The sequence below is a fragment of the Fukomys damarensis genome, unplaced genomic scaffold, assembly GCF_012274545.1.
Source record: "Fukomys damarensis isolate Sample0158 unplaced genomic scaffold, DMR_v1.0_HiC HiC_scaffold_11, whole genome shotgun sequence".
In the NCBI taxonomy this organism is placed as follows: domain Eukaryota; kingdom Metazoa; phylum Chordata; class Mammalia; order Rodentia; family Bathyergidae; genus Fukomys; species Fukomys damarensis.
In genome coordinates this window covers 20,751,012-20,771,653 of record NW_022900923.1, presented here as the reverse complement: position 1 = coordinate 20,771,653, position 20,642 = coordinate 20,751,012, and the positions used below count along the sequence as shown (strand labels likewise).

Below are 20,642 nucleotides of genomic sequence, written 5' to 3'. Positions count from 1 at the left end.
ATATTAAAATTTGGAGGAACCTCTGTGCTGTTTTCCATAGTAGTTGCACCAACAGTGTAGGAGGGCTTCAGTTTCTTACATCCTTGTCTAAATTTGTTATTTTCTGCATTTTTAAAACAGTGGGCATCTTAATCGGTTTGAATGTCCACCATGTCTCATAATTTCTTTGATTTTTTTTTTCTTGCCCCTCAGCCTGGCATGGGAGGGCAGGATTGTGGTGTTAGGATTTGCTGGAGGAAACATTGCTTCTGTGCCTGCCAACCTGCTGCTCCTGAAGAACATCTCTGCCCTGGGCCTGTACTGGGGCCGATACCAACTCCAGAACTTTCCTGTCTTCTCCAAGAGCCTGCACTCAGCACTTCAGTACTACCACCAGGGGCGCATCCAGCCGTATGTCGGAAAGGTGTTTAAACTGGAGGAGGTGAGATTAGTAGTACAGGTCGAGCCAGGAAATAAACTATGCCAAACTACTGGCTCATTTATTCTTGGAAGTACTATAAATCCTCCTTTTATAAATTGAAAATGCAGCACTACATAGCAGGTCTCAGGTTCAAGGTTACAGGGTTTCTGCCACTCTTCTGGGCTGTGTGGTGCTTGACTCAAGCCTGGTGGGAAGCTCAGTTTTGAGGTCTCTATATCACTAGTATCTCATGTAGAGGAAAATTGCGGTACTTTAGAAAATAATTTACATGTGTTGATATGAACCTTGAACTCTACAACATTCAGACCTAAGAAGAAATGGCTTGATTTGACCTTTGATTTTCAAATATAGATGCTTTGAAGTACAACCAGATGATCTAAACTGGGGTTCTGTGAGCAGAGCACTAAATCATGCCCGGCATCATGAGACTATAATTCATCCATTAGTCACTGTAGTTAATTTTGTTGGCTATTCAGTCCTTTTCTCCTTCCTCCACAGTCTCATTAATGTGGCTTAAACTTCCTCCCAAGTGTAATTGTGTGCATGCATATGCAGTATCGCTGTAAATGTGGGTCTTTAGGCATTCATTGTGAATTCTCTATTATTATTTTTGGCTTAATTGCTGTTAATGTTCAATAAACCGTTTTGGTAGCTGTAGTCAGCCATAGATGGAGGCAGTGTTTTGTTCAAATGCAGATTAGTAGAGCTCAAGCTGTCTGTGCCAGACTTTAGTGCCTACCAGCCTTCCATTTTTATGCTTTCTTTTTTCCCCTTGTGATTAGGCACAACCTTTTGAATCACAGTTTATTTCCTTTTTAAATCTTTTTTTGTTTGCGTAAGTCAGGAAGATAGTGTGCATTACTGCAAACAACATGACTGGCTGTTAGAAAACTGGCCCATTTGTAGTTCCAGTGTTGCCCCTTTTGCCTTGTAGTCCTGTGGATGTCACGTCACTCTTCTGACTTTCAGTTTCTCCAGCTCTAGAATTAAGAGGGAGGATATTTTCGGTGGCTTTTGGAGTGTGCTTTAAGAGCCACCGTGAGGACGCGGGGTGGACTGGGATAGACTGGTGCTGCCTGCGCTGGGCTTTGGGACCTCATCTCTGCTAAGCCCTGAAGAACTGTACATTTCCACTTTTTTGTTCATACGTTTAAGGAAAGATTTGTGGATTTTATACTACACCTGCAAGCCACCTCTTAGTTTCCGGAACCCATAATGCCTTGTGGCTTTTATCATAATGTGACTTCTAAGGTGAGGTTTGCTTTACCTGAGGCTAGAGCTGTTGGTAGAGGGAAAGAACAGTTGTGCAGTCCAGAAGTAGTGACCTGTGTTAGTTTGACTCTCCTCTCTTCGTTGACGTGTTCTTGGTGCTGCTCAGGCATTGTCTTAGTTACTTTCTCACTGCTGAGACACAATACCCAACACCAACAACTTACAGGAGGAAAGGTTTATTTTGTCTCACAGTTTGTAGAGGTTTCAGTCTGTAGTTGGTTGGCACCAAGGCAGAGGGGCATGGCAGAGGAGAATTGCTCATGGTATGCAAGGGGGAAGCAGTGAGGGGGAGAGGGAGAGACAAGGGGAGAGTGAAACAGGAGGGAGGGAAATAGACCCTTCCAGGCCACACTCCCAGGGACCTTCCTCCTCAGACCAGGCTTCACCTCCTAACGTCACATCTATCTGTAAGCTGATGAATGTCATGCCCCCAGGATTCAGTCACCTCCAAAGCCCCACCTATGAGCGCATGAAGCTCTGCGGGGACATCCAGGTAGAAACTATAATGGACATGAAAAAAAGCCAGAGTGGGATAATTGTTTTAGTTTCCCATTGAAGTTCCCTCTCCTATAAAACCCGAATTAATTGTATAATTACTAACCTCCCGTCAGCTTCTGTTTGCCCACTGTGGTCTGGTGGGGGCTCTGCATATGGAATTTTATTGCATTTCCCACTTTGCTGACTTCAGTGTTATCAAGTGGCTTTTGGAGCCAAGCTCCTTTTCCGTTTCAAGCATCTCTTTTGCACACCATCCATTTGCTATCTTCTCTTTCTGTTTCTTTCAACATGCAAACAGTTTACAGGAATAACAATATGCTGGGCTGGAGATTTAGCTCAGTGGTTCTGCCACCTGCCTCACCAAGCACAAGGACCCGAGTTCGATCCCTGGTACAAAAACAAACAAACAAACCAACTCCCCCAAAACCCAAAACAAAACAGCAATATGCTAAGCACTTTCCATGCATTATCTCATTTAACCTTCAGAAAACTGAGTTATAAAGGATTTTTGTGGCATTTTACAGATGAAAGAATCAGACTTATACAAGCTGCTCCATGCTATGTAGTAAGTGTCAGAGCTAACATCCAGGCCTGGCTGGAGTCCTACCAGAATCTAGCACCTCCTGGCTGTGTCAAACCAAGAATTCACTTCCCACAAACCTCACTGTAGGTCTTTCCATTTATCACAGAATTATCTATGTGAAAGAACTATCTTCTAATTAAAATGACCTGGACTCTTCTGTTGTTGTGAGAAATAGCAGAATTCACATATTTTGTTCTTTGAAAATGAACGTGGCTGAATAAATATATAATTCACTTCATTGAACTGTAAAGCCTAGGTAATATTTTTTAAATAAATTAGTTAACGTATTAGAAAAAATTATTTGTCAGACCATTGGAAAATATGAACTCATAAAATATATAGAGTATCAGAAACACTGGTACTCCCTAGCTTGTATTTTTCTCCTGATTATGTGATTTGCCAAATTTGATCTTGGTAGTTCTTATTAACGTGACCACCGACTTTGCAGAGCCCCCTGGACTTCCACAGCACCCTGTTTCTCTTTCATTTATTTGCAGTTACTTGTTCAATGCCAGAGTTTCTCATATTGCATCCTGCAGGCAGGGGCCTTGTGGTGTTCATACCTCTACATCGCCAGGTTCTGGCGGTCATGCACATATCTGTTGAGTGACAGATTAAGAACGGGATGCTTTGAGGTCAGATCACCAGCATTTAGATGCTGGCTGTGGGGAAATTATACGTCTTCATGCTTTGATCTTCCTCTGTAATGGGGCGGTAATTTATCCTGCTTCCTGGGGTGGGTGTAAGGATTAAATAAGATAATATGTGTAAAAGGACACACGTCAAGTTAGTAATTTTTAATGCCTAGTATATCATTATTATACGATACAGAATTGAGCTTTTTCTATCCTCTTGAACTGGAACACCTTTACATTGATGTCTTAGAGAGCAGGATTAGGATAGTAGTCTTCAGATTTTGAATTTTAACTAACCAGAATTGATTGTTTTCTGAAGGATTGTATCTGTGCTGTGATGAGTGGATCATGAATTGGCCCTGTGATATCTGTTCAGAGGATAACATTTTTAGATGTGCAGAATTTGTTTTCTCTATGAAGCTGCCCACACACATCTTGATGTGACACAGCACTCAATCTCACAGATCTGAACTTGTTTATTATATAAAGATTAGGTGAGATCAGCACACAAACAGATTTAGTGGATAGAAACTATTTGCTTGAGGTTTCCTCTGTATCTATGGAATATTCTTTTTTTCCCGTGTGGAATATTCATAAAAATGAAATTACTCTTTTTGTTCAGTTGGTGCATTAATTATAGCCCCCTTTTCCAGACCCAGTTTGTGAAATTCCTGGCCTTTCCTGCCCCAGGCCTGGCCTCTTGGCTGCTTGTAGCACTTTTCTGAGGATGGCATCTGCACCCCAGGCCTCTGTTCCTAGAGGAACATTGACTTCCCCACTGACTGTCTCCTGCTTCCCTGGGGTGAGAGCTGATCTTAGACCTCTGCTGGGTTGGTTGGGCAGTAGCTGCTGCATCCCTGCTGCAGAGCTTTGATTTGAATGAACTTGTCAAAGCCTTTGGCTTCCCCAGAAAATGTAGGTAGGGGCTGGGTAAGGCAGTCCCGAAAGGTGGGGGTTCACCCCATTGTCAAGCTTTGATGAATGAATACAGGAGACTAACTTGCTCACCTTTTTCTTCCCAGTTGACTGTTTTATATGACCTCTTGGTGGAGGTCTCAGGTGAACAACAGCCAGCTGCATGTCCCTCAGAAGCTATAACCAGTTTGGGTCAGTCACCACCTTTAGTTTCTGCCTTTCTTTTCTTGACCTACTTCCCCTTTTCCCTCCTTGCTTTCCTGGGACTGCAACCCTGATGCCCCTAATGAAGTATTAGGGCATAAGTTTTGGATAGGTTTTATTTTTTGCGGACTCCAAACTGATACTTAACTTCAAAGATTTATTTTTGTGTTGAGAATACACTGCTTGACTTTTCAAGTCAAATGTATTGACATAATTTACACATAGTAAACTCATTTTTTTTTTCCTCTCTGACAGTGGGGATCAAACTCAAAGCAGGTGCAGAGCCATGGAAGGAAATCCCTGGCCCTAAAACTCACTCTTAAGATATATAATTCTGTTTCTTTTCTTTTCTCTTTCTTGCTTGCCAGCCTGCCTGCCTGTATCTCTTCCTCTCTCCTTCCTTCCCTCCTTGCCTCCCTGCCTTCCTTCTGTGTTGGTGGTGCTGAGGATTCACCCAAGGCCTCACATGTGGGTTTCCTCTACCACTGAGCTATATTTGTGGCCTTGCTTTTTGTTTTTTGAAACTATGTTGTCTGGTCTGGCCTTAAAATCAAGGGCTCATGCTGTTCTGTTTCAGCCTCCTCAGTAGCTGAGACTACAGGCAGGTGCCACTATACTTGAGCACTTCTTTTGAGTTTTAACAAAGGAACACAGTCATGTAGCCACCTACCACAATCAAGATATATGGATATTTCCATCATTCCAGAAGATTCCCTGATGTGCATTTGTAATCAGTCTCCTTTTCTTATTCGACAACCCTAGGCAATCAGTGATCTGCTTTTTCCTCCTGCAGTTTTGCCCTTTTCAGAATGCCACATAAATGGAACCATGCAGTCCATAGTCTTTTGAGTCTGGTTTCTTTTACTTCGCATAATGCTTACGAGGTTCTTCCAGGTTGTTGAATGTGTCAATATTCTCTTCCTTTTTATGGGTGAATAGTACTTCATTGTATGGGCCTACCACAACCACATTGTGTATTCTTCTCAACAATGTCTGATGGTGCTAGGTTACCCATCTGTCAGAATTTAGTATTGTCAGTTGTTTTATTTAAATTTAGCCATTAGGTATGCAGTGATGTCTGATTGGGGGTTTAATTTGCATTCCCCTAATGAACAATCTTCTTGGGTATCTTTGTGTGCTTATTTGCCATCTATACCTCTTTTTTTATGAAATGCATGGATTGAGTTTTTATTCTGTCCAGGGATCGAACTTGGGTCCTTATGCTTGCGAGGCAGGTGGCAGCACCACTGAGCTAAACCCCTGGCCCTGCACTGATTAATTTTTAAAAGGAGATTCAGATCATTTTGTATCAAAGTAATGAAGTGATGAATATAATTCAGCTGCAGCACAGTATCTTTAATAAAGGATTTTATGTTTTATAAATATAATAACTCCATTCAGTCTAAGATATATTCATGAATTTATTTTACTCATCAAACATTCACTGAGTGTATTCTGTATGCTAGTTCAATAAAAAATAAAACTTAGTTCTGCCCTCAAGGAGTTTATTTTTTGGTTGAAAAGACTTCAGGATAGTCTATGACAGGCAAAGAGCCAATTTCTAATGGGAAGCATGAATCAGCATGATATATTTAGGAAACTATAATTACTCTGATTATTCCTGCTTGATGAACTAATTAAAAATTCCAATAGCAGAACCTTCCTAAAACAAAAGCAATATTTTTGTTAACCAATCACAACCCATTACAATGCTGATGTCTTCCCTGCTACTGTGCTTTTCCCCCCTCTCTGCGCTACTTGGGATTGAGCCCCAGGTCTCACATAGGCTAAATAAGGGCTTTACCCATGAGCAGCATCTCCAGCTTTAAAAGTAATATCTTTTCCTGCCTCAAACTATAGGTTGCGTATCTCTAGAGACAAAATTTAATTATGGCTTCATCGACCCGAAGGCAGAGAACAGGGTGCTGTGAACAGTCTGTATCTGGGCATCAGCATGGTGCAGCCTCCCTCACTAATGCAGTCTGTAGAGTACAGGGGAAAAGTGTCTTTGGGTCTCAGAAGTAGTCCTATTGAGAGCCATTTACTTTACTTTTTAGCCTCTCCCCCAGACCTTATTGCTCTTACTAAACTTCCAGTCCTTCACACCTCTGGTTCTCTGTTTTCTCAGCTCAAGGGGACAGAGTTATTTTTAGAAGCAGATACAATCACAATAGGAGTGGCAACTGGACAGAGAGAGGTGACAGAATACCTGAAAAAACAAGGTCAGAAATTAGATGTTCAAAATTAGGAGATTCTTAAGATGTGGAACAAAAAAGATTATGCTTTCCTCATAGTATTATCATTTAATGATGCCCAGTAAATATGTGATACATGCTAATAAAGATTTATATGCAGAATAGTTAAAAATAAGCTGTAGCACTGGAACGTGTGACTTTCTTTTCATTGTAACATTTATTTGTTGGGCATCATGCATTTTCCTAGGATGGTAAGTGAAAAAGTATCATTATCTCGAATAATACTTAGTATTTTCTGTTGTTTGGCTACAGCAAATCTCTGGGAACAAGCAGCTTCCGACTGACAGGGACAGTGATTCAGCTGTGAATCCCCTGGAGATAATCCACGGGGATAGATTGGGCGTGGAGGGTTCACCAAACATCTGTTTTAGACCTTTACCACCTCCACAGAGTGAGTCTAAATTTGCTTAGGTTGGAAAAAAATCTCTGTAAGGCATAAAGTCCTACAAGATGGGTTTAAAAAAAAACCATTTATTTAATTGATTGGGACAGGGCTGGAGATTTAGCTCAGTGGTTCCGCCGCCTGCCTTGCAAGTGCAAGGACATGAGTTCGATCCCCAGTACCAAAAAAAAAAAAAAAAAAAAAAATTCATTGGGACATTTTAGGTATACAGTGCAGTTACATTCATCATTGGTATCTTATTTTTCCCCATTCCCCAGCCCTCCCTTAATCACCTCCACCCTGTTTACAAAGACTGTTTCTATGTTTTTCCTTTTCACATATTTTTTCTTTTCGCTTTTTACCTTTCCCCTACACCTCCCACTTCCTTTACTCTTTTAGAATTTTCTTCCTATTACACAATATCAATTATACATTTTAAGCCTATTTTTACTTTTTCACACCAGAGAAACTATTTGGTATTTACACATGTGTGACTTATTGATTTTACTTGACTAAGACCTCAATGTGCATCCACTTAGCTATAAATCTCTCTAGTTTCTCATTCCTTATGGCTGAGTAGTACTCCATTTTATAGAAAAACCACATTTTCTTTATCCAGTCTCCAGTTGATGGGCAGTTGGGCTGTTTCCAAGTTTTAGCTATTACAAACTGTGCTGCTATAAACATGGGTAAGCATGTAGTGCTGTGGTATGATTATTTTAATCCTTGTGGGAAGATATCCAGCAGAGGAATAGCTGGGTCAAATGGGACTTCTAATCCTAGTTGTATGAGGTATCTCCATATTGATTTCCACAGTGGTTGCACCAGTCTGCACTCCCACCAACAATGAAGAAGGGTTCCTATCTCCCCACAACCCTGCCAGCATTTGTTATTGGTTTTTTATTTATTTATTTTGGTTTTTTGAGGCAGGGTCTCAGTATGTAGTTGAGTCAGACCTGGAACTCACTTTGCAGCCCAGGCTGGTCTCGAACTCCCAGCGATCCTCCTGCCTCAGCCTCCCGAGTGCTGGGATTACAGGTGTTTGCCAACATGCCCGGCTTGGTTGATTTCTTGATAGCAGCCATTCTTATTGGGGTGAGATGGAATCTCATCTGCATCTCTCGAATGACTAGTGATGTTGAACATTTTTCTACGTGATTATTTTCTGCTTTTACTTCTTTGAGAAATTCTGTTCATTTCAGATGCCATTTTTGAATGGGGTCTGTATATTTGGGGGGTCTGGTTTTTGAATTCTTTATGTATTCTGGATAGTAGATCTTTGTCTGAGGAACAGCTGATAAACATTTTTTCCCACATTGTGGGTTGTCTCTTAGCTCTGCTGGTGATTTCTCTGGCAGTGCCGAAGCTTTTTAAAAAGATGAGATCCCAATTGTTGATTCTTTGTGCTAGTTCCCATGCTACTGAGGATTTGTTCATAAAGTCTTTTTCTATGCCAATATCTTCAAGAGTTATACCAAACTTATCTTCTAGCAAGTTTAGTGTTTCTGTTTTAATATTTATATCTTTAATCCACTTGGGTTTTAGTTTAGGGCATGGTGAAAGATAAGGGTCTAGTTTTAATCTTTGACAAGTTGAAATCCAGTTTTCCCAATGCTTTTTTTTTTTTTTCTGGAAATGGGGATTGGGCTTGGGTCCTTGTGCTTGTGAGGGCAGGCAGCAGCACCACTGAGCTAAACCCTTGGCCCCTCCAACACCCTTTATTAAAGAGGCTGCCTTTCCTCCAGTGAGGGTATTTTGCTCCTTTGTCAAGGATGAGATAGCTGAGTATGTCAGGAGTTGTTTCTGCATCTTCTAATCTGTTCCATTGATCCTCAGGTCTATTTCTTTGACGGTAACATGCTGTTTTAATTACAATGGCTTTGTAGTATAGTTTCAAGTTGGGGATTGTGATATCCCCTGCCATGTCTCAGTTGCCTAGAATTGCTTTTGCTATTCTAGGTCTCTTCTGATTCCAAATGAATTTTTGGATTGTTTTCTCTAGTTCTATGAAATATACTGTTGGGATTTCAATAGCGATTGAATTAAATCTGAATAGCAGTTTTGGAAATATGGCCATTTTCACTATACTGATTCTTCCTACCCAGGAACAGGGGATGTCTTTCCATTTTCTTATATCCTCTTCAATCTTTTTTCAGAGTGTTGTAGTTCTCAATGTAGAGGTCTTTTGTTTCCTTCATTAGATTGATTCCTAGATATTTCATTTTTTTGGATGCTATTGTGAAAGGGATTGTTTCCCTAATTTCACTCTCAGTTTTTTATTCATGTACAAGAAGGCTATTGATTTTTGAGTATTTACCTTGTATCCAGCTACTCTATTGAATCTGTCAGTCAAGTCGAGAAGTCTTTTGGTGGAGTTCTTTGGGTCTTCTATGTAGAGTATCATATCATCAGCAAATAGTGACAGTTTAACTTCGTCCTTTCCTGTCTTTATTGCTTTTATTTCTTTCTCTTGTCTAATTGTCTTGGCTAATGTTTTCAAAACTATATTGAACAGGAGTGGTGATAATAGACATCCTTGACTTGTTACTGATTTTAGCATGAAGGTTTTCAGTTATTGACCATTTAGTATGATGTTGGCTGTTGGATTTTCATAGATAGCCTTTGTCAAGTTGAGATAAAGACCATCTATTCCAATTTTCTGCAGGGTTTTTATCACGAATGGGTATTGAATTTTGTCGAGTGTTTTTTCCTCATCTATTGAGATGATCATATGATTTTTGTCCTTGATTCTGTTAATGTAGTGTATTACATTTATTGATTTATGTATGTTGAACCATCCTTGCATCCCTGGAATAAATTTGACTTGGTCAGGGTGTATAATCTTGATGACCCTCTGTATTCTTTTTGCCAGTATCTTATTGAGGATTTTTGCATCTGTGTTCATTAGGGAGATTGGCCTGTGATTGTCCTTTTTGGTTGGGTCTTGCCTTGGTTTTAGAATCAAAGTATTGCTTGCCCTCAGGAATGAGAGCGCCGAATCCTAACCACTAGACCACCAGGGAGCGTCCTCAGGAATGAATTTGGAAGTATCGCTTCTCTTTCAGTTTCATTGAAGAGTTTAAAGAGTAGTGGCAATAGTTCTTCTCTAAATGTCTTGTAGATTTCAGCAGTGATGCCGTAGGACCTGGGCTTTTCTTTGTTGGTAAATTTTTAATTACATTTTAAATTTCACTGATTGTAATTGGGGTGTTTAAAATTTTTATATCTTCTTTGTTCAACTTTGGTAATTCATATATATCTAGAAATCTGCCCATTTCTTCTGTGTTCTCTTATCTTCTTTGTTCAACTTTGGTAATTCATATGTATCTAGAAATCTGCCCATTTCTTCTGTGTTCTGTAGTTTATTAGAGTACAGGTTCTCAAAGTAGGTATTGATGATCCTCTGGATTTCTGCTGGATCTGTTGTGACTTCACCATTTTCATTCCTAATTGCATGAATTTGAGCCTTTTCTTTCCTTTTTTGATAAGGTAGACTAAGGATTTATCAATTTTATTTATTCTTTCAAAAAGCCCACTATTTGATTCATTGATTTTTTTGTATCACTCTCTTAGTCTCTATTGCATTGATTTCTGCTCTGATCTTTGTAATTTCTTCCCTTGTATGAATTTTGGGTTTCTGTTGCTCTTCTTTGTCTAGAATCTTAAGATTTGCCATTAGGTTGTTTATTTGAGCTCGCTCTGTTTTCTTAGTGTGGGCATTCATGGCTATGAATTTCCCACATAAAACTGCTTTCATTGTATCCCATAGATTCCTGTATATTGTACTGCCATTGTTATTAAATTGTAAAAACTGTCTCATTTCTTCTTTTATGTCTGCTGTGACCCATTGGTTGTTCAGGTGTTATTCAATTTCCATGTGTTTGTGCAGCTCTTACAGTTTCTTATGCTATTGATCTCCTGTAATTGCACTATGGTCTGATAATGTACATGGGGTCACTTCAATTCCTTTGCATTTACTTAAACATGTTCTATGAACTAGCATGTGGTCTATTTTGTAAAACAATCCATGTGCAGCTGAAAACATGTATATTCTGATTTTGTAGGGTGGAACACTCTGTAGATGTCTATTAAGTCCATTTGTTTTAAAGCTTGGTTTGGTTCTAGTATTTTGTTGATGATTTTTAGTCTAGATGATCTGTCTGTTTGTGACAATGGGGTATTGAGTTCCCCCAGTACCATTGATACATATCTTTGGATTTAGATTTCCTTGTAAAACTCACAGAATTATTATGTACTAGTCTATTTTTTAAGTTAAACATTGGTGGTATGCTTTTGACCTTGCTGTGCTTCTTAATTCTTCACTCAGTTCTCTTTTTAAAAATCTCTTCTATTTCTGTATCTACTTGATTGCCTCCCACTGCTGAATGGTCATACATGGTGCACATATATCATAGTTTACAGATTCATTCCCTGTTGATCAACTCAACTTTGACTTGATACTATTACCGGAATGATTGGTATGGTGATAACACCCTCCCTAGGCACTTGTGTGACTAGAATAGTTGGGTCATGAGATACATGTATACTTACTTTGATTGCCGGTTGCTCTCCAGGATGACTTGATCAATTTATGTCCCTACCAGCAATGCATGAGAATTCTTATTTGCCACTCTGTTGACAGCTTTTTAATTTTTGCCCAAATGATAAGGCACAAAGTAGCATCTTATTACTCTAATTGGAATTTCCCAGGTTTCTTATTAATTTAAGCATATTTTTGCATATTTTCTACCTATCTGGGAAAGTAGCACAGTGGTAGAGCACCTGCCAGCATGTGTGTAATCCCCAGTACTAAAAGTTGATTTTATGTGCAGATACAGTTTTGGTAGCCATTCAGGATTCCAATGCTTTGAATTATAATTTAATTCTCCTTATGCAGTTTTCTAGTTGGAGTCCTGTCTTTTTCTTGTTAATTTGTAAAAGTTTCTTGTGTAATCTGTGCCTCTCAAACTTTGTGAGGTGCATACAAATCACCTGGTCTTGTCAAGGTTTAGATAATGATTCAGTGAGGGTAGAGGCTGAAGATCACGTATTTCTAAGCAGCTCCTGGTAGTGCAGAAGCCTGCGGTCTTTTGAGTGGCCAGGTTGTTGATGTTAGTTTGAGACTTTACAAAAGACCTCCTCCAAGTTTGTCACATTACGGCCACTTTTGTCTAGGTTTAGCATAATCAACCACAGCAGTATTTTGCCTTATGGTTACACTATTGGGAGACTTATCTTGGAAGTTCTTCATTATACTTGGGTCACAATGATTTCCTTCTGTTAATGTTATAGTTTTGTTGTTGTTATTATTATAATCGGATCTTACTGTGTTGTCCAGGCTGGTTTCAAACCTGGGTTCAAGTATTCCATCTGACTCATCCTCCCAAGTGGCTGGGGCTCTTAAATGTGCCTTGGAACCCAGCTATCTTTATAATTTTATATCAGAATTAATACATCTGAAGTCACCTTTATGTTGAGTATGAATCAGGCAGCTAATTGAATTTTCCTCTTTATAGTAATCTAGTTTTCAGTTAAGAAAACCCATATATACCGGGATCATACACACACACACACACACACACACACACACACATATGTATGTACCGAGATCAAACTCAGGACCTTGCACTTGCAAGTCAGGCAGTGGCACCACTGAGCTAAATCCCCAGCCCTTAAGTATATTTTGATATGTGGAAGGGTAACTCTTGTCTTCCTTTTCAAATTTGAGTCATGTATAGGTATTTGTGGATCTTTATCCTTTCAGATGAATTTTGGAATAGCTTTTCAATAACTGTCTGAAATCTTGAACTGTATTGTTTTTATATTTTGATTTGCAGGAGATTGATACTTTTATAATGTTTCATCTGTGAACATGGTTATATCACCGTGGATTCAGGTCTTTAATAGAGTTTAAAGGTGATTGATACTTTTATAATGTTTCATCTGTGAACATGGTTATATCACCGTGGATTCAGGTCTTTATTTAATAGAGTTTAAAGATTTTCCATTTATTACAAGTACTTTTTTGTTTTTGTTGCCTTTTAGAACAGTATTTGTTACATGTCCTATTTATTTCTGATGTAAAGAAATATCAGTAGTTTTTATAAATTAGTTTTGTATCACCGAGTCTTGACGACTTTTCTTATTTGTTGCTGGGATTAACAAATAGTGACACTTTTGTTTATTCCATTCTTCTTTGCTTTTTAAATTTTTTTTTGCAGTTGTCATTTATCTTATTTAAAAATTGATAGACTCTTTTGGAGTAGTTTTAAGTATACTGAACAATTCAACAGAAAGTATATATTCTCTCTTCCAGCACCCAAAGTTTCCACCATTATTAACACCTTGTACTGCTGTTATGCATTTGTTATAACTGATGAATCACCACTTATACATTACTGGTACCAATAAAAGTCCTAGTTTACATTAAGCCTCAGTATTGTGTCGTATAGTGCAGTGGGTTCTGTCAGATACATAATGTCTTGTATTCACTACCATGTGTCATACAGAATTGCTTCGCTGCTCTAAAAAAATCCCCTGGGCGTCACATACTCACCCTTACCCTCACCCTCGAAAATCTGGCAACTACTGATATTTTTATTGTCTCTTTAGCTTTGCCTTTTTAAGAACTGTTATGTGCCTAGTATCATATACTGTGTAGCCTTTTCAGACTGACTTCCTTCATGTAACTATGTATTTAAGTTTTTTCTACTTGTATCTGTGTTTTACTAATTCATTTCTTCGTGTAGCTGAATGATACTCCGTTGCATGAATGTACCAGTTTGTTTATTTGTTCACCTATTGAGAGACATTTTGTTTCTTCCCGAGTTCTGGCAATTGTGACTAACGCTGCTGTAAACATTTATGCTCATGTTTCTGTGTGGACATAAGTTTTCAATTAATGTGGCTAAATACCTGTGACTGTGATTGCTGGGTTGTTTGGTAAGGGTGCGTTTAATTTTGTAAGGAACTGTAGAGCTGTCTTCCCAAGGGGCTGTACCATCTTGTATTTCCTCTAGAAATCAGTGGGGATTCCTTTTGTTCCTCAGCACCATTTGGTGTCACATTTTGGATCTTAGTCATTCTAAGAAGTGTATCACGATATCTCATTGTTTTATTTTTCTATTCACTAATGACAGATTACACTGAGTATCTTTTTATGCTTATTTACCATCTGTATGTCTTCTTTCATAAGGTGTCTTTTTGGATCTTTGGCTTGAATTTTGATTGAGTTGTTTTCTTATTGTTGAGTTCTAAGAATTTCCTGAGTATACAGAGTTAGATAAAAGCACTTTTATGTCTTTTGCAAAGATCTTCTCTCTGGCTAAGTCTTGTCTTCTCATTCTTTTAACAATGTCTTTTGCGGAATAGATGTTTTTTAATTTTAATGAAGTCAACTTGTGGATTTTCCCCCCATGGATTGTGCTCTTGTGCTGTGTCCAAAAACTCATTGTCAAACCCAAGGTGACCTACATTTTTTTTCTGTTTTCTTCTGACAGTTTTATAGTGTTGCATTCTACAGTTAGGTCTACAGTCTGTTTGGAAGTGATTTTTGTGCACGGATTTTTCCAATTTTTCCAGCACCAATAGTTGAAAAGACTATCTTTTCTCCATTGAGTTGCTTTTCATCTTCTGTCAGCGATCAGTTGACTACATCTGTGTGGGTCTATTTTTGAGCTTTCTGTTCTGTTCTACTGATCTATTTTTGTATTTTTTTCATCAATAACACACTGCCTTGATTACTGTAGGTACTTTGTAATTTGTTTTTTAACCTTACATTTCTGAAGAAGTGTTTTTGATAGATTATAATTTCAGTTGATTAGGAAATAGGACTTTTTTTTTTAATACCAGAAATTGAACTCAGGACCTTGCGCTTTCTTTTTCTTTTTTGGTACTGGGGATCTAACTTGGGCCCTTTCGCTTGTGAGGCAGGTGGTGGAGCTGGACCTTGCACTTTTGAGGCAGGCATCAGTACCACTGAGGTAAATCCCCAGCCAGGAAATAGGACAATTTTAATAAAAAGATAAAAAAACATATAACCTTAAAATATTGATTCTTCTGCTAGAGGTTCCATTCTTTAAAAGGCTAGAACACTTCTAAAATAGAAGAGCTGGAACAGAATTTGTAGCCTGTGGATTTTTTACTTTCTGGCAACAACATTGACAACATTGAAGTCAAGGGATTAATTAGGGAAAAATTGTGAGGGTGGATTATTTTTAAAGATTGTTTACCTTTACATTTGTGGTGATTGGTTATTTAGTTAGTATGGCATAGTTATATACAATTCATTGGTGACACATCCTGTACTTTAGCTATTTTAAAAATTCAACCATCAACAAAGATCTGTTGAAATATACATATAATGCCAAGTCTGACCATATCTTCTTTGTGTTGTGCTTTTAGGTGAATGATGCCTTCCTTCATGTTATACAGCGCAAATCCACAGGAAAGGTGCTTCTCTCTCTCAAGTAAATCCTCACCTCAGTAATAAATTCAGCATGACCAAATCCAAATTCATCATCTTTTCCCCAAACTTGATTTCCCTCCTGTGTTTTTAAAGGTCTTATCAACTTTCTTCCTAACTCAGGTTTAAAATATTACAGTCACCAGCCAGGCATGGTAGTACACACCTATAATCCCAGTACTCTGGAAGGTGAGGCAGGAGGATCACCTCAAGTTCAAGAGCAGCAGTTCAAGGCCAGTCTGAACTACATAGGAAAATCTTGTCTTAGGAAAGAAAGAAAGAAAGAAAAGAAAGAAAAAGAAAAAGAAAGGAAGGATAAAAGAAAAGAAAAGAAAGAAGAAAATATTACACTGTTATAGTCACCTTTGGTTCTGTTTTCTTATTGCTTATAATTAATATGTTCATAGAGGTTATTGTCCACAGTTGGACCATTTTAAGAGTAAAGGTGCTATCCGTAATTACACCAAGAAAATATGTTCAAGGCCAGCTAGAATATCACCTTATTAAAAATGCATCAATCACCTTGTGTGTCATTCCCACTACTACCTCTTACCTCCATGTCCTCTTTTCTATTCTGTCTGGGTCTCTTCTGCTATCTCCAGTGACCACCTAGTTGGTTTTCCTGTCTTTAAACTACCCCCATCTGCTCCATCCTTGTTAATCATTATTGTCATGGTGATTTTCCCAAACCATTGCTCTGATTATATCTTGTCTTTGAAAGCCTACAGTGGCTCACCAGTGCCCATACAGTGGAGTTCAGACCCCTTGAGTCAGCACTGCGTGATGATGATGATTTTTCTCCTCTCTACTTTTCCAGCATCATGGTCTCCACTGCCACCAGTCCCTAAGAATGCCCCTGTTTTCTCATTTTTCTCTCCTCATGAAGTTTCCTCAACCTTCATCTCTAGCAAGCACAGAGGATCTTGACCCCTAAAGCCTGCATCCCCCATGTTCCTTAATCCTCAGAGTCATAATCTCTTTTCCTTTTCTACTTCTGTAGCTTCTCCCCCAAATTGGTCAAAATCTAACTTGCATCACAGAGAGCTGCATGTGCAGTGGAATGAGCACAATGAACACATCCAATTCAAGATGTGACTGAATCGTAGCCTCACCCGAGGTGGTTACTTAAAAGCTCTGCATATCCATTTTTCTCGCTGCAAAGTGGCTCTTAGAACATTAACCTCACAAAATTGTGAGCAGTGCATGCAGTAATTGGACAAAGTATCTGGCAGATAGTAAGTCCTCAGAAAATACTGGTTTCACTTATTTCCTTGCCCAAGGTATTGTAAATTCCTTGAGAGCAGCTAATGTGTTCCATTCACTGTTGTGAATTTTCACACCCCTAACATAGTGAGTTACTCTTGATAAATATTCAATAAATTGAATTGAATTTAAATTGCCTGCAAGTTATACATTGTGAAATTAAGTAAAAAATACTGTCCTGCAAGTAACCCAGACATCCACTGACAAGTGAATGGATGGATATGATTTATCTATACACTGGAATATTGTTCAACCTTAAAAAGGAATAAAATTCCAACATAGGCTACAACATGAATGAATCTGGAGGATATTCCTTGTGAAATAAAGCAAATTAAAAAAGGCAAATATTCTATGACTCCATTAATATGAGATACCAGGAATAGTCAGATTCATAGAAGCATAAAGTATAATGGTGGTTATCAGGGGAAGAGGGGAATGGGGAGTTATTTCATGGCCATACCGTTTCAGTTTGAGAAGATGATAAAGTTATGAAGGTCGATAATAGTGATGTTTGCACTTGAGTGGGAATGTACTTAATGCTACTGAACTATACACTTTTAAAAGTTACAATGAAAAAAGGATAACAAAATGGAAAATATTATGTGCACTTTGCAACAGTTTAAAAAATTTAAAGAAAAGAATATGATACCCTTTTAAGAGAATCAGTTTAGGAAGGAGAACAGAGAGTGTGTGTAGAGTGCTGAATTTAGACCAGAGGAAGCTCCCTGTCCTGGTCCCTGGTCTGTGGGCCCTGTACTACTTCTGGGTGCTACATGATTTATATTGATGGTGTTTTGACTTAGATTCTTTCCACTTTATGATGGTAGCGAGGTGCTATGCATTCTATAAGGGAAACTTTTGAATTTTGGTCTCTTCCTGCCTGAGTTAGCAATGTGCAGCCCCCAGTCACTTGTTTCAAATGATTAAACAATGAATACTCTACAGCAGGGGTCCCCAAACTGCAGACTGCTACTGATCTTTGGCCTTTTAGGGACGAGACTGCACAGCAGTAAGGAAGTGTTGGACAAGGAGGTGAATCTTTATCCATATTTACAGCCCTTCACATAACCACCTGAGTGCTGCCTCCTGTCAGATCAGTGGCAGCATTAGATTTCTCATTGCAGCATGGACCTACTGTGAACTGCATATTTCAGGGATCTAGGTTTTGCACTTTTTGTGAAAATCTCATGCCTGATGATCTAGTATTGAGGAGTGGTTGTAAGTGCACATTAACAGCAGAGAGCTTTGTCCAGGGACTGTGATAAATCAACTGCTCGAAGACTCAATATCAAAACCCCATCAGTGAGTGCCTAGTGATTCTACATTATGGTGATTTGTATAATTGTTTCATTATATATTACAGTATAATAACACTAGGAATAAAATGTACAATACATGCAGTGTGCTTGAATCATCCTGAAACCCCACTTCCCATCCTTAACCCCCCAATTCCAACTCTTACTTCTACCCTGTTCATAGAAAAATTGTTTCCATGAAATCAGTCCATGGTGCCAAAAAGGTTGTGGACAGCTGCTCTACAGTGTACTCTTGCTAAGCTGTGATGTCTGGTAGATTAGTTGTATTAGATGCATTTTTGACTTACAGTATTTTCTACTTGTGATGGGTTTATGGAGACATAATTTCATTGTAAGTTGAGGCCCATCTGTACTCAATTCCTCTTACTGCAGGTCAGATAAGAGTAAAAAAAAAAAGGGGGAAGGTGGGGCTGGAATAAAAACAGGGGCCTGACTCAGGAGGGATGTAGATACTGCTGTTTGTTCTTTATGAGGTCCTCTTCTAATAAATATGCTAAAAGGCTTAGTTTTCCAATAGGTAAAAATAACTGTCTCCTCAGGATCTCTTCAGTAGAAGAAGTTTTTTTTAAATAATAGAATTATAAAATAAGGATGAACACTTGCCAGGCATGGTGGTGCACACACCTGTAATCCCAGTACTCGGAAACTGAGGTAGGAAGATTGCCACGAGTTCAAGGCCAGCCTGGGCTACATAGCGAGCTCAAGACCAGCCTGAACTACATAGCAAGACCTTGTCACACCCACCTCCACCCTCTTCTACCCCCCTCCAAAAAACAAAAACAACAAAAACACACCAGAAAAAAATGGATGAACATTTTGGGAAAGAACTTGAAACAGAAAATAGAGTGGGGAGGGGAAAAATGTCAGGGAAATCATTCACAAGTCTATTGTGGGCCCACATGGTGTTTCCGTGAGGGCCGCAGGACAAGCTGCTGCCTCTTCTGTGCCTCAGATGGTGGGTGAAGCCTTCTGGGAGCTTCCTGGTGAAGCTTTTAATATGCTTTTCCTCACCTCCTTTCTCCCAGCTCCACTTTGTCTTCATAGGAGTTGTTGTTATATTTAAATGAAAATTGCCTTTCAAAAATCTCAAGAAACTCAATTTGAGGGTTCATAATTTTAAAATTACTTGACACACTTGGGCATCATTGAAGACATGCTGGATGGACCCTGAGAGAGCAGGAAGACAAGTCAGGATCAGGGCAAGCCTGTGAACCCAGCCAAAAGCTGCCTTCACTGTGCAGAGCCAATCCGGAGGTGTCACGAACAATGAAGATCGAACGTCCCCAGGTCACCAATGTCAGGATGACTTAGATGGAAAAAGGCAATCATTAAGGAGAGTGAATTTCTCCACATTTAACCAGTATTGGTTAGAACCCCTAATGACCTGCTCTCTGTTTGCCTGTCTTCCTGGTTCATTGGAGTGATTTTGATTTGAAAGCATTTGTTTCATATTTTAGTCATTGTTTGGTGGTTCTACCATCTGAGCCATTAGTCTGAAAAAAGAATCAATGCAGCTCCCAGTGACAGTATTTATTCTATATTCACAGACTTTTCCCAGCTCTTCCTTGTAGGCTGCCTGCTGGAGAAATCACACCCACACACCTGCTTCTCCCTTTTCAGTAACCGTGGGCCTTTCCACCTGCACCCTTCTCTCAGCAACCATAGTGAGCTTTTCTGCCCTCAGTCATGGAATGAACCCATCACCACCTCACCAGCGTATTTGACTCTGTTCCTTCCTTTTTCTAATTTAGAAAACTATCTTTTCTGCTTGTGCCCTCAGTCATGGAATGAACCCATCACCACCTCACCAGCGTATTTGACTCTGTTCCTTCCTTTGTGATTCTCACTAATTTAGAAAACTATCTTTTCTGCTTAAGCAAAGACAAAAGCTTTGTTATTTGACAAGGGAGAGGAAATCGAGGTGCTTTATACACTCATTTGTAGTACATAAACTAAGGAAATGTACATAAACTAAGAAAAATTCATGGTGTTATTTTGTTTTTTCCTTGTAAGATTGTATAAAAGGATTAAAGAGCAGTGAATTTTCACATCTTTTTTATTCATAAAGTCAAGTGAGCAGACTTAGATGAACCCTGTCATTTCTAGTTGTGCTCTTTATCTTCAGAGCTTATTGCTGAATTGAAGATCTGAATTGAATACCTGCTGATTTCTGGAATTTTATCATTATTGAACCAAATTTCTTTTTTTCCCCATTTTTGACTATTTAAAAATGGTCAGTTTCCTGAGCTTTAGTGAATTGTATCATTATTTTTTAAATGGCATTGTTAACATAATTATAATAATATTACATGGTTATTGAAGTATCAAGCCAAGTAGAAGAAATTATTATTAATCTTGTTTTTCTCTACACTGTCTCATTCCCATTCTCCAAGGAAACCACAATAAGCAGTTTGGTCTTTTTCAGAACACACCA

General features: G+C 38.8%; 1 protein-coding gene across 6 annotated transcripts in view; it reads left to right on the top strand.

Annotated features, from left to right (window-relative positions):
• Positions 1 to 20,642, top strand: part of LOC104866348 (quinone oxidoreductase-like protein 2) — a 66,682-nt gene that overhangs the window by 12,181 nt on the left and 33,859 nt on the right. For 2 of the 6 annotated variants that reach the window (XM_033762113.1, XM_010630212.2), the window contains exons 9-10: positions 193 to 421; positions 15,569 to 15,825. In XM_033762113.1, the coding sequence (XP_033618004.1) occupies positions 193 to 421; positions 15,569 to 15,637 (298 nt within the window). In that variant the 3' untranslated portion in view covers positions 15,638 to 15,825. Of the gene's footprint in view, positions 1 to 192; positions 422 to 15,568; positions 15,826 to 20,642 lie in introns of those variants that run through there. The other 4 variants (XM_033762112.1, XM_033762115.1, XM_033762116.1 and 1 more) reach the window with 4 other exon arrangements.